The sequence below is a fragment of the Electrophorus electricus genome, chromosome 26, assembly GCF_013358815.1.
Source record: "Electrophorus electricus isolate fEleEle1 chromosome 26, fEleEle1.pri, whole genome shotgun sequence".
Taxonomy (NCBI): Eukaryota; Metazoa; Chordata; class Actinopteri; order Gymnotiformes; family Gymnotidae; genus Electrophorus; species Electrophorus electricus.
This window is the reverse complement of record NC_049560.1, coordinates 7399779-7413640: the sequence shown is the minus strand read 5'-3', so window position 1 is coordinate 7413640 and position 13862 is coordinate 7399779. Positions and strand designations below refer to the sequence as shown.

The window sequence follows — 13862 nt, the reverse complement described above, 5'->3', positions numbered from 1 at the left end:
GACTGTTATAATAATAATAACAATAATAATAATCATCATCATCATCATCATCATCTTTATTTTAATTTTACATGATAAATCATGAAATCAAATTGCTATGAATAATTAAAGGCAAAATAAAATGTGATTTACATACTGACTGTAAATATTGCTGAAAAGTAATATGGAGTACAAGGTAAAAAGCTCTGGAAATTCTCATGTTGAGGTCAAGACTAGAATTCTGCCACCTTCTGGCCAAGACCTGGTAGCCCCAGTGGTGTGGGACAATGTGAATAGCAGGCAGACCATAAAGCCTGTTACTCCAGTCCATTAGAAAACGTTTTTATGAGACTGGGCTTCACTGGCTAAAAGCCTAATTGTTTCGGAGATACTGGACTTGATTTTGCTTAACGGAGGATTCTGCCATTTTAAAGTAAACATTGCCTACTTGAGAGATCAAAATGTATGTATGTAATTAGACAAACCAGACTTTATTTCATTAAAGGCATCTGAAGTTGTTGTGGTCCACTTCATATCTCGAAAGTCCCCAAGATTGAGATGTAAGCATTTCTTCAGTGATGGGGGACTGTGGTAAAGAGACAGGGCTGTCATTTCTAATTTCATATAAAAATTATTTGATAACTTTACTGACACTAAGAACTGAACTATATTATGTATGGTTATTAAGAAACCTGAAAACAGCAGACTGTCTTAAGGAGGTCTTTAAAAAAATTAAAACATCTATCCAATTCTTGTGCAGAATCTAACAGTATGCAAACATACCTCTGGACACCTGTATGTTTGAACGAGGCTGTGTGAGTTGTTTCGGTTTCTTGAATTTTCTCTGTCTCCTATTGCCAAGGACGAGTGGATTTGCTAGGTTATGGGACAGCAATGTTGTGTCAGCGGAGGACTTTTTGGGAGGACAACATGCAAAAATCCAAAACAACCAAAATCACAATAATACAAAAAGCGACCAAAGAACTTCTTGGCTAGAAACTACCTTCTCCATAGAACGTGCAGGGGAGCTCTCTCTGTACAGGAAGGTGTCGTTATAACCGGAGCTCAGGGAAGTGATCTTATTGTTGCCTATGGTAGCTGGGGCTCCTCCACCTTATAAGCAAACAATGACATCCACATCATCATAAAAAATAAACGCTGAGCATAGTAATACCCTTAGAACTCTCAAGAGGAGACCACTGACCGAGATGCGTCATCTTCGCCTTAGTGACCGCGGAGACATCGTGGGCGACATACGATTCTCTGTGAGTGCTATTGGGAAGTTTCTGCTCACGCTGCTTCACTTTGATGGCCAGGGCAGAACAATCAGGCCTGGAGCAAGCAGACCATGCAGGCGGATGCTGGACACTCTCTTTGAATGAACGTTATGGAAGTCCTGCAAGCGCTGGTCTGAATGCATTTTCAAGTTGGTGACAAGCTTGGTCCATGCTGGGATGCGACCGAGTGGCACAGTGGGTTGTGAAGGGAAGGACCTGGCCACCTCTGTCTGGTATTCCTTGATCCGCTGAAGGTCTCTGTGGTCTCTCTCTCCACTTCTGCCATGGCAGGGAGAGGAACAGCAGCACCTTTTGGTAGCGAGGGAAATGACTGGAAATCTTTCTGGAAAGTTGTTTCATATGTCTTTTCAGGCCCATATCTCTGGCATCCAACCCATAATGGGACATGGGTCAACCGTGAAATGTTCACTCCCAGTGGAGGCTGAAGAAATGTGTCCACATTCAGTGGTAGCCATTTCGAAAGCCTCCAGACAACTAGGCCTGGATTCTCCTGGTTTCTTGGTCAAGTATTTTAGTTAGGCTACCGCTGCACCCATTGACCTCTCGCTTTACGGTGATCAGCTGCTGCCCTAGAGGTGTGTTAAAGTGAGACAGAACATTACCAAGAAAAAAATTTAGAATTAGAACATCTCTGAAATCATGTCATAATAACTTAACTGGTCCAGTTAAAATAGCAAAAGATTCATGTAGAGCACAAACTTTATGTATAAAAATAAAGAGCACAAATCCGAGCTCAAAAAGCAACCTTGATTTTACTGAATGAAAACCTGTTACAATTTAAACTGTATTCATTTAACTGATGACTTTATTCTTTCTTGACATTATATGCATTTGTGGAAATAAACCGAAAAGGTCTCATACCTTGCACTGTGTCCACCCAGATGTAACATCACCTTAGTCAACAGACAAGGAATTGCGGTTGGTTGTTTGGACATTAATTATTTATGGTTTCCCTTAACAACCACAACAAAATGTCTTCTTAATCTCTCATTTTCTGGAATAAATAGAGTGTGGAAATTCACATTAATTTACAGTTTCCAAGTGCCTTTCTATCAAATACAAAAAAAAAAAGCTCACTTTCACCTTACTATAAATTTGCTATTTATCATTTTTCAGAATAAAGGCAAAACTCTAGAGTGTAGTCTAATCTGAAATAATTAGCCTGTGCTATGAACTTCGCTTCAGATTTTTGTCTGTTTGGAAGTCCGTTTCTTAAGATTGTGTGACCTACTCCCCTTAATAAAAGATACCATAGGCTTAATATAATAAACAATCCTTTGCTCTCAATCAGTTTGTCTTCATATAGGAATCCAGTTCAATTACATGTGACATATTGTAAATGTATACATCAATTATGTCATTATTAATGCATTTTCCACAACAGCATACAGAAAACATTTTCAAGACAGGGACCAGATATAAAAATATCATTCAATATGTTGGTAAAAGTCTGAACCCAGTTACCTCAGTGTTAGCTCGATATTTGATCTTTGCTGACAACTAACTTTATAACCTCCCATCAGCAGCAGGGTACATGGAAATTTGCTGGACTACTGTGAACACAGCGGTTACAACAGGATGATGTGATATAATACTATAATAAGTTGTAACAAGTTCTAGTTATAGTTGCATAATGACTGGTATCAAAGTTTGTAATTGCATCATAAGTAACCAATGTTTATAATCTTCCATGTCGCAAGTGTAAAAATGCAACAGTCCTCGTGCAGTATCGGGACACCTTTCCTTCCCCTCCTTTACCGGTGAAATGGTCTTGAAAAGGAACATATCCATAAGCAAAGGAGCATTACGATGAACAAAAAATGTAAAATTGACTGACTTTTTAATCAAAAACAACGTTTTTAATCAAGATCGAGGCTTTACCAGCTCAAGTATTCATGATTGGAGTGTGCATTATGCATGCATGGGCAATTTTATTTTTAGATTCAACATGTTCACACTTGAGAAGCTGAACTGCAGTCCCACAAGCACAGATGGGCACACATTTGTCCTCAGAAAGGGGCAAAGCAGTATCCTTAATTATAAATCTATACAAAAATCAACTACATGTTTGAATATTCTGTAAAAAAGCACATGAATGCAACGATCCTGGTCATAGCTGCTCATTAAGCTTTCCTCCTCTCAGCTCCCATGACTCCGTTATCAGCAGTCCTCAGCCTTGCCTGGAGTAGTTTGTCCACCGGACAAGGTTGATAAGCAACTGGTGTTGTGAGGAAAAGAACCTTACACAGTTCTTCAAAGTTTCTCTTAAGATGAGACAGCGCATTTACTTTAGTGTGTGCTTGCTACTGAAGTCTTTTTTGTGTGTGTGGTTGGTTTGGTTTTTTGCAATAGCACCATTTTACCCCAATGAGCAAATAATCCATCATTAAGAAACTGAAGGTTTGAACTGAATTCAAAATACCCATTTCTTAATTGTAGTGGTTAGAACGGTAGCGTGTAATGTAATACCTAATGTAAACAATTGAATCTAAAAATGTTAAAATCGCTACAGTCAGATGTGAACAGGAGTTTAAAGAAAACTAGCCAATCTGGTTTGCAGCCATGCTTTGCTTCCATTCTAAAGGATCTTTTCAGAAGCTGACCCAAATCGCAGGTTCAAAAATGTGCTCATAACTACAATTCTACAGATATCTCCTTATAAGGCATATAAAAAATTAAAAAAAAAAAAAAAAACAGTCCAACATTTCTAGCAAAACTTAGAATACATTATAGCAGCCTCTAAGATTATGCTTGTGTTTTAATGTTTTATATAAAAAAAAAAAAACTACCATTTTTCATATTCATAACTACCATGGTAGTTACCTTCATCATATTTGCTACAACTTAATCCTGTTGATCTCTACAATGTGACCTATAATATTAATGTGACTACTGTTCTTTTGAATAACTAAATAGTTCTTATTATTATCAGCAACAGACATGAGGTACCATCAATAAAGGTATCTCTCCTAATCTAATCATGCTGGTGTCATTTAAATATATAGATAGTTTTGAATTTAGCCTGATGATGTGTGGCTTCCTAGTCAAATCTTTTAACTGCACAGGCATACAGTTTATTTAATACCATTGTGTTTTTAAGGGAATAAAGTGCATCAAGCACGCCAGTCAAACAACAAATAAAGAATAAAAAAACTGAACACAACAGCCACTGTCTAATCATAGAACCAAAGCAATCATTCAATCACATAAGATTCTCATCTGTCGTATCAGCTGGGATCGGGCTCACTATGTATGGATCTGTTCCTCTGCTTTCTGTCTCCCTTCAGTCTTCAGTCCAGTTCTGTGTGTGTTCAGGTACTATCTGAAGGAGGAACTGAGATAGTGATTCATCAGGGGCTGATTACTGGAGACACAAAGCAAAGACATATGGTAATGAAGACATGGTCTCGGCTTTTCACTACAAAAAGGGAGAGAAATGGCCAAAGCAAAAAACCTTCATACTGAGATGCATGTGCTGCAGCCAAAGACCCTAGTCCTCTGTGCCAAAGCATGATGCTTCAGTGACTTAAGTGCAGGTAATCCAGCTTGATATGAATGTTCTGATGATCTCCTCATCCTATTTTTGTGTGGACACTTATTAACGCTGTGACAGAGGAATCCAGTAGAGGGTTAGATTTCTCCTGCAATGTACCGATGGTTCATACTTCACGGCTGGTGTGGCCATGACTGCTATTTATCTAAAAGGCTGGCCAGGCTCTGCCGCAGGTTGTTCAGATCGAAGAGCTTGAGGTCTAGTGCCTCGACGACCTTCTGCACCTGGTGCTCTGCCCGCTGCCGGGCATCCTGGGAGGTGGCCAGGGTCTGCTCTGCCTTCTTCACCTGCTGCACCAGCTCAGCATTCTTGTCCTTCAGCTCCTGACGGCAGTAACAACAGCAGCACCAATTAAGCCAGGCCACAGGCTGTGCAGTGGGAAAGCCTTTATAAAGCATGAACACGGAAAAAAAAACCAAAAAAAAAAACCCTTACATTTTTGCTTGAGCATACCTGCATTCTTCTATTAACCTCCTCCCTTTCTGTCTCCAATTCCCCAAAATCTGACTTCTTGCTCTGTAGTCTGTTAATTTCCTGCAATTGTATATTCGCAGAGTGACCTTCACGGGTTTACATGCTGAGATTAATAAAAGTTATAGACGCTAAATGAAAATGACTGGAGCTTCTATGTAAAGTGTGCTTACTTCATCCTTAGCCTTCAAAAGGGCCTCCATCTCTTCTATGGACTGGGACAGTTCCTCCTTTCTCTTCTCAGAAGAAGCAGCACGCCCACACTTAGCCTCCAGCTCGGACACCTGAAATAAAGAAAGATATTTTTCTCAGATATAATTTGAAGGGTGGGGGGGCATGTCAGTCAACTTCCATTACAACGAAGGCATGTCCATCAACTCCCATTACAACAGACAAATGTCTATCAGCCCATTGGTCCCAGCTCTGAAAGGCCACCAACACACTGGCCTGCTCAACCAGGGCATCTCTAACACATTTTTCCACATTCACAGTAATCTTCAAGGCAATGAATTCTCCACTGCAATCCTCGTTTACTTGTCAGGGGAGGTGAAACACGACCCCGCTGCCATTTTCAGCACACTCAGAATTGAGAGTGCTGCTTATATTCCTGTTCACTTGAGAGGAGCTGAGCAGCAGAGTTCTGCTTGGTCATTTGTCTTGTCTCCATATTAGGGCCATGGCAATACCTTGTCCTGCACATTGTCCTATAAATACCTCTTTATTTCCCATGAGACCTGAACCACTTCCTACCACTGAGCTGTTTTTCCCCCCGTTTGCACCATACGAATAGGGATTTTTGTGTAATTTCTCATGTTTTTACAGCATGATGCAAATAGTTTATTGTACAGTATATCCATACATAGCTTGTTTACAGAATGAACACAGCCACTTTTAGAACTAGTGAAAACCTTCCTTGTTTCAACGGGCCACTATATCTTCCATCTACAGCATTTCGCTGACACTTTTATCCAAAGCAACTTACAATTATGACTGAGCAATTGAGCGATTGAGGGGCCCAACAGCAGCAACTTGGCAGTGGTGGGGCAACTATCGAATTACAAGTCAAGTACCTTAACCACTGAGCCACCACTGCCAACGCTATCTGCAGTTCAATGGTAACACATTACAGTTAATTCACATTCATACTGTGATGGTCGTGAATGTCCTGATCTAGACCTTGCCAAGACTCAATTTGCCAAGTCTGGTGTGTTCTTTGTAGATTTTTGGCTCATGGCCCACCCAATGAGAGCCTCATGAACAGGCCCCGGTGGCTACCTGCTCCTGAAGCTTCTTCGTCTCCTCCTGGTACTCGGCAAGCTGCTTCTTCCACTGCTCGATGCTGTGGTTGGCCTCGTGGAGGGCCTCCACCAGCTTGGCATTGCTCTCCTGGAGAGTGCAAAGCTCCGCCTCCATGTTTGTTTCGCATATGGAACTGCAGAAAACAGGAAATAGATGTGGTAACATAACATGAGAATATGGTGTGGACTCGCTGCAAATTAAATGTATATTTAAGAACATCTTAATGACTACTGCAACATCTTTTCTGCTATAATAAACACCACTCTGAATGTTGTTTATTATATGTTCTCATGTAGTATACATCGTCTTTCAAAAACTGCTAACTCGCTTTAAAAGATTCTATATTAGAGCACACAGATCCTGCATAACTATATCATGTGACCAGAACATTACTAAAAGAACATTACATGTTTTAGGCCTTAAGAAATAAAGACTGAACATCAGGCACAGACACTGTCCATGTTAAACCCAGAACAGTGCTGTCATGTCATCCTATGGTCCAGAAAATGACTGATGAGAAAGTCCATGTCTGTAAGGGTTGGCACCAGGCTGAGGCCCCATCTGGCCACCAGAGGAAGGCCTCGAGCCAACCACACTACTAATCAGGCTTGATGCCCAACAGCTGGGCTAGATCTATAAAAGCCTAGTGACCCAGTCATTCAGTGCTGGTCTTTGGGCTTTGCCAAAGTTCTGAGCCAAGCTCCTAGCCGGTAACTTCGGGTATTGAGGTCTGTGAGCCCTCGTGTTACACTTCACTTCCACGCTGCGAGGATGTCGGTGTTTTTACACATCCCCTGCCCTCTCCAGTTTTCACTCTCAAGTCTGACTCTCTCCCGAAGCTTCCCTTAGTCATTAAAGTTCCTCCCCGTTTTCTGGTTTCTTCTTCCCGTGGCGTCCTTTCTTCTCCCTTTTTCCACGCTCGGCGTGGTGTTTAGTTTTTCCTGCTGTTTTACCTGATCCAAGATCTAACGGTTCTGCACACGGGCCCACCATCATTAGCGCGTGGTTGCTCACCCAGTAAGCTGTTGGTGTCATCACCCATCTGACCAAAGGGTTCGAGCCCACATTACAATGTCTGGCAGAGTAGCTGATCAGTACTGCCCTGGGCCAATAAAACGGAGACAAATTCCAAATGCCCTCTAGGTTTGCCACCTCTGTCATCTTTCCCCCACCATGGCTACCTTGTTCCCATCTACATGCTTCACCCTGCTCACACTAACATGACAGTGACTCTTAGTGGGTCATGGGGAAAGACGCGATTTTACGATTCTATGCAAATGCAAGATGTATACTGTATACGTTTTGGGCACCTATATACAAGCACAACTTGACTCAGAGGTGATGCTTCAGTGTGGCAGCTAGTGGTTTACCCTTCGGAGAGGATCTTCTTGACATGCTCCTTGTCGGAGGCCAGCTGCACGTCTGAACTCTTGCTGTGGAGTACTTTGTCCTCCTCTGGACCGTGCTCGCACAGGAGAGGTGAAGGAGACTGGCGCTCATCACTCAGCACCTGTGCAATACACACAACATCCCGGGCATACTTACATGACCCATATTTAAACCCTGTGAACAACAGACAACAGTTTCAGCATATACAGGACTACCTAGGTCAAACATATAGTGAATTTATTATCTATTAACCACATAACAGAACATACTGGATTCAGAATTATATGTTAACATTATGCTCATATTGCATTAGTTATCATACTGGCATTTTATCACTGGGAATAGCATCCTTTGTTAAACAAAAGATAATAAATACAAAATATTTGATTCTTTCCAGTCAGCTAAATGAAAATGAACTGCACAAATTGCATCTTCTATGCAATCTCTGACTCCTATTCAGATCTTCACACTACACTGTTTGAATACCACAGAACATGCAAACCATCTTACAAGCTCTTTAGTGGAGCACATCTTTGGTGCCCTGTACACTCAAATTCAGAAAAATTCAGAAAAAGCTTGTATCCATCTCGAACTCAGCTTCCCCCAAAGGGGTTTCAAAGAGTCAGTACCATTAGTTGGCTAACTTTACTTACAGTGAAACATGGGAAAATATTATATTAAAATAGCATATTCCCTGTATGTTGGATACATTTTAAAAGAAAGCATCAGATTTAGTGGTTTTAGTTGATGGGTGAGAAGCAGGTCCTGATTATACATTTAAGGGGTCATGCAAAAGTAACGACGGATCTTGCCATTCAAACATATTTCTCTGCTTTAAATGTTTATGCATTTTACTTGACAGACACAAAAGCACCGATAGCTGTTAATGATGTTACGATTATCCAGACCATGTAGAGCTGGAATTCCATGTTCAAAGTGCTATTTAACTGAGCTGAACTTTACTCCTAATAGACGTTTTGACATTGTAAACAGGGTGAACCCGGTCATGATCAGATGTGATCCTGACAACAGACATGGGAGGATTTGAGAGTCTTGTGCTCCTCTGGAACTTTAGGGGTCCTTACTGCACCAGCAGAAATGCTTGTAGGGGGATGTAAGCAAATGTTGGGCATTAGCAGCTGGAGCATGAAACAACAGTTATATATGTGGTCCATATTTGGATGAGGGTTAGACACCAGAGGGAGAAAAGGAGTGTGTATATTGCACCCTTCTCAAATTTCCTGGGTTATTATACAGTAAATTCAACAAAATTCTGGCTAGAATGAGGTGAATTTGAACACTGAGAAAATGGGAGTACAAGGCATGATTAAGTTGCTCATCATCATAGTGGAAACTGTTTAACATTACAGAGATGCTATAATCATCTATCGGAGAAAATACAACCTCAATAAAATGAAAGGGTTTAGAGACTTGTAAAGTTGTGGACAGTTCAAGGCAAGTAATTCTAAAGCCAGAAGGATAATAGCAGCAGCAGCACTGCAGCTAGAGCACCAAGGTCAGAGTGCATTTGACTTCTTATTTATTCATATGTATTCCATGTTTCATGTTGTCATGCTGTCTCCATAAATGGTTTTATTAAGTGGGGAGTGGATCACATATAGCTGCCATCTCAGGCCATATGGACACTCATTAACTCGGGTCATAACGCCAAGGTCAGACTAAACGTGAGCACCACCTCCTTATTGGCAGACACATATGGCTTTTCCACATGGCCCCAGAGAAGTGACCTGGTGCATTATGAGCTTCTTCAGAGACAACAGGACTGTCTTGGTCTGGGTGCATTTGGACATATCACAGTGCTTAAAAAATGTTAACTTAATTTCTCATTATTCTTTAGTGAGCAACTAAAGGTTACAAAGTAAAAGTTAATAAGTGAATGTTTAAGACACACTTTTCATTCGAATGTACAGTGATCTTAGTATTGCTACTCCATTCATGTTCCCACAGTAATGTGAAGGGTGTCTGGGTGATGTCACGTGTAGCAATGAGGGTTCAAATGGAAATCGGGCATGAGGACCTTCCAGATGGAGAATGAAAAGGCCACTGAACTGCCATGCTGAGCCCACGCAGCAAGAGAAATTCCACAGTGGTGAAAATGAGCATGTCCCACTGCTGCAGAGACGTACGATGCCATTTTGTGTCCGCAAGCGTACAGCGTACACGGGTCCAGCTCAAAATAGCTCCGGTGATTTTACGGGCTTAGTCTCGGTCCATATTTTTTGCAGAGGGGCATCTAATTTTTTTAATTTTAAACTGAAAGATGATGTGAAAACAGTAAAGGCAATGAATTCTTTATGACTGAAAGGTGTACTGCGGTGTTCTGAAGTGTAGCTGGGAGGACCTGTGGGGCTGCGATGTTTAGACCGGGGCTGCTCAACTCGAACTTCTCCTGGGATTTCTCGCAGACAAGACGAGCCGCTTCTCTGTACTCTTTGAACTGTTCTGAAAACTGGGGAGGATAAAGAGAAGATGGACAGTCAGTAAACAATTACAAACCTCTAAACAACATTTTGACTAATCCATCATCTATACATTCACTTTATTTGAAAAACCCACCTTTTACCTATTCACTGGCAGATCTCATAGATGCGTTTTAGAAGTGCATTACTTATAAAGTGTACAAAAGATTACACACTGTATTCTCTCTATTGCTCAATTCGCTAGCTCACCATCTACCCCCATTCATCACTGGTCAGTTTATGACCACAGAACCCTTGCTGACCAAATATCTTTTGGGTGGCAGAGCATCAACACAACACCAACACCAACATTACAACTGTGTTGCAGTGAGTTTTACTCTGTCAGTGTCGCTCATCGGTTGACACTCATTTGCAAGGCAACAATAGGCAGCTAGTACCTGTGGTCAGAAGCTTACCATTGATGAGGGGCTAGTGGACAGCCAACACAAATTAGACACAGCAACAGATGGGCAAATGAGCTGCGTTTACACCTGTAAGGTGCTTCGAATAAAGTGGCTGGACAATGTATATTTTATTAGACCATCTTAGAGAGTGAGGTATGGCTGAGTGTTCAGTGAAGTAGGAAAGCCTCACTCAGAAAGCCACCTACCTGCTGCAGCTGCTGCTCTGATCCAAAGCCCAGGCCATACACCGCATTTGCCCGGCTGTCTGCCCACTGGCCAAACTTCTGCGATGTCCTGGTGAAGGTCATGTTGGGTGTGATGGTGCTGTTTATAATTGCCTGCATCAAAGTGTCAAAGACGTGTTCAACATAGCATCACTTCCACATGTTAACATTCACATCACTTTTCTTAAAGAAAGGATTCAACACTAGTGCACATGTGGAGGAGTCATGTTGCAGGTGAGATTGCTCACTTTGGTGCCTCCCACACAGATGATGCGATAAACACTCCGATCGACATCGTAGTAGAAAGAGACAGTAAGAGCATGCTTGCTGGCAGGTACCCAGTTCCGCTTAGTGGCTGTATCAATCTGGAAGACATGTGCCTTGGCACTGAAGAGTGGCTGTTCCCTGAGACAGACAACAATATTTACATTACACACCATCCACCCCATGGAAATTATTTAATTAGGAATCACATCTAATAAAAACAACATTTTGGACCTAAATACTCTGAAGCAGGGAGCAGCTGTAAAGACTGAACATCCCATGTCACCATGTATTAAGGCTTCCTGTCCTGGCTGTGTCTTTGAAGCACTCTTGGGTTAGTGCATTGTCCTGTTTTATAAAAGTATAACAGCAAGAACTTTTTGTGTCCCCCTCTCAGCTTCTGTGACGAGCTTGGAAACTGGGTCTCACTAGCTGTAGACTCCTCAGGTTTCAAAAAGCCTGCATAAACAGCACCATGGATTGGGCTCTGAGATCCAAGCAACACAAAGTATGATCATTTTGAATATTTTAAAGTTGTGGGTGTGATCTTGCAGTTTCTTCAAACCCCTACACTTTTGCAATAGCTGAAATCAGCATTGGGGCTAGCCAACATAAAATTAGTCATCAAAAGCACTTTATGTATACTTAAGTGTCTTCTCTGAGAGCAGTTGCCATGGGAATCACTCAGTCACATATCAGCTAGAAAGCCATTTACAGTTAATTGCTTTCCATTTCAGTCTCTACTCGTGTGATCGTGTCCTTCCTTTCGAGCTACATGAAGTCCCTGCAAAGAATTCACCATCCTATTTACTAATCATACAACCCTACTGCCAAAAGCAACACCATCTGATTTACTGATCATACGACCCAACTGTGAAAGTAACTACACTTGCAGGTTCAGTGCCAGTGGGCCCAAAAGAGTGAATTCTGTGAGAAGTACTATCTCAGTTTCCTTTGGTTACCCACAGGCTACTGTAAATAAAGACGTGAACCTTTGCAAAAATGGCATAAACATCCATGGGGTTTCAAATATGAAGAGTACACGTGTACCATTTATGTGCTGAGTTTAAATATTCTGCCTAATCATGCGATCTACCAATTAAGTTGTGAGTTTCTACATTTAAATTTGCTACAGATAATAGGAGTTTAATAAATACAACCCACAATGAAACAGCTATGAAGAAATATATTTGATGAAGTTTTGAAGATTTTATTAATAATAATAATAATAATAATAATAATAATAATAATAATAATAATAAACGCTTTTTGCTACACAAATTCAGAAAGGAGTTGTTCTAACAGAATGACACTATCAAGGTCTGACCTATCTCTAGTCATGGCCTGCATATTTTGACAAAATATGAGTAAGTCAGAAAACAGAGCATGACAGTGTCCCAGAATATCAATATAAGAAACTAATAGAACGCAAAACGCTAAGAACATTATCTTACCTCCATAACTGAGCGAATTACGGGCAAACACAAAAGTTACTAGGCGGCGTTAAATTAGACCGTTCAGTTATGTAGATTTCGATTTTTTTATTTTTATTTTTTTATTTTTTTATTATTTTTTATTTATTTATTTTTTTTAAACGGACTAAATTAAAATTGAATAGTGGAAGGAACTCACCCCATTTTCCACGAAACGAGATCCTTGGCGACAGGAATGTCCTTGAAAATGGTTCTCAATTTTCGAAGTCTTCTTTCAAGATTTATAAAACAAAAACTGACTTCGTCAAGTTGGTTCTTATTCAGCCCTTTTTTCCTAAACTACTTGAGAGACATCGCAAAAGTCAAACGTTAATGTTTTTGCTTGTTCCATATAGTTTTGTCATTTGTGTAGTCTTTTAACGCTAAGGCATTAGGGCTTTCCTTTGTTTGTAGTGACTCTAGTGATTCCAGTGAGTCTCGAATTTCCTCCTCCATATTTCAGCTGTTCACTCCGAGCAGAATGCTCTCTCGCAGTTGCCCAGTTTCAAGAAGACACGCTTGCACATTTCGAGGGATTTTTGTGAAGTCTTGATCTGAAAACCCTTTGAAACTAGTCTTCAGCGCTGAAGCGGTGTTCAGTTACATTAGGACCGCGTCTGACTTCTGACACCATGTGACTGTCTGTCTTTTATCGCCACCTACAGTTCACTTCGCACAATGCAATTACCATCTGACAGGTTGCTGTAGGCCACGGACAAGGTAACCTTGCCACAAGAATTGAATGACAACGCCAAATATCCTCAGCATACTGACTTTTACATTAATGAATTACCAATACATTTAAATAAATACAAATATTCGTCTTATTGTAAGGCATTCAGTTTAAAGACATACTTATTTAACCTCATTAAATCACTTGTCTGCCATTTAGAATGTTGAAACATATCAGAGGAACTGATCATTACATCCCCAGTGGCGAGGAGGAACCAAATAGTCCACACAGAATATCACACACACAGCAGGTAGGTTATGAGCCCTCATAAACCACAAAGGTGTTCTGTGTGCTGC

General features: G+C 40.9%; 1 protein-coding gene across 3 annotated transcripts; it reads right to left on the bottom strand.

Moving 5' to 3' along the window:
* Window positions 1–110: 110 nt before the first annotated feature.
* On the bottom strand, window positions 111–13443 carry homer3b (homer scaffold protein 3b). Of its 3 annotated transcripts, XR_003410411.2 has the most exons (14): window positions 12994–13443; window positions 11346–11502; window positions 11080–11211; window positions 10352–10459; window positions 7971–8110; window positions 6577–6733; window positions 5475–5585; window positions 5284–5364; window positions 4740–5153; window positions 2139–4641; window positions 1184–1846; window positions 983–1092; window positions 763–855; window positions 111–565 (listed from the first exon to the last, which is right to left on the bottom strand). XR_003410411.2 is itself a non-coding variant. In XM_027006869.2 (9 exons), exons 1-9 carry the CDS (start codon window positions 12996–12998, stop codon window positions 4968–4970), a joined length of 1077 nt encoding a protein of 358 aa, XP_026862670.2. In that variant the 5' UTR covers window positions 12999–13443; the 3' UTR covers window positions 2065–4967. The 3 variants fall into 3 exon arrangements, 1 of the variants encoding a protein (XP_026862670.2); XR_004775655.1 differs by having other exon boundaries at window positions 2139–5153; XM_027006869.2 differs by lacking the exons at window positions 111–565; window positions 763–855; window positions 983–1092; window positions 1184–1846 and having other exon boundaries at window positions 2065–5153.
* Window positions 13444–13862: the final 419 nt, after the last annotated feature.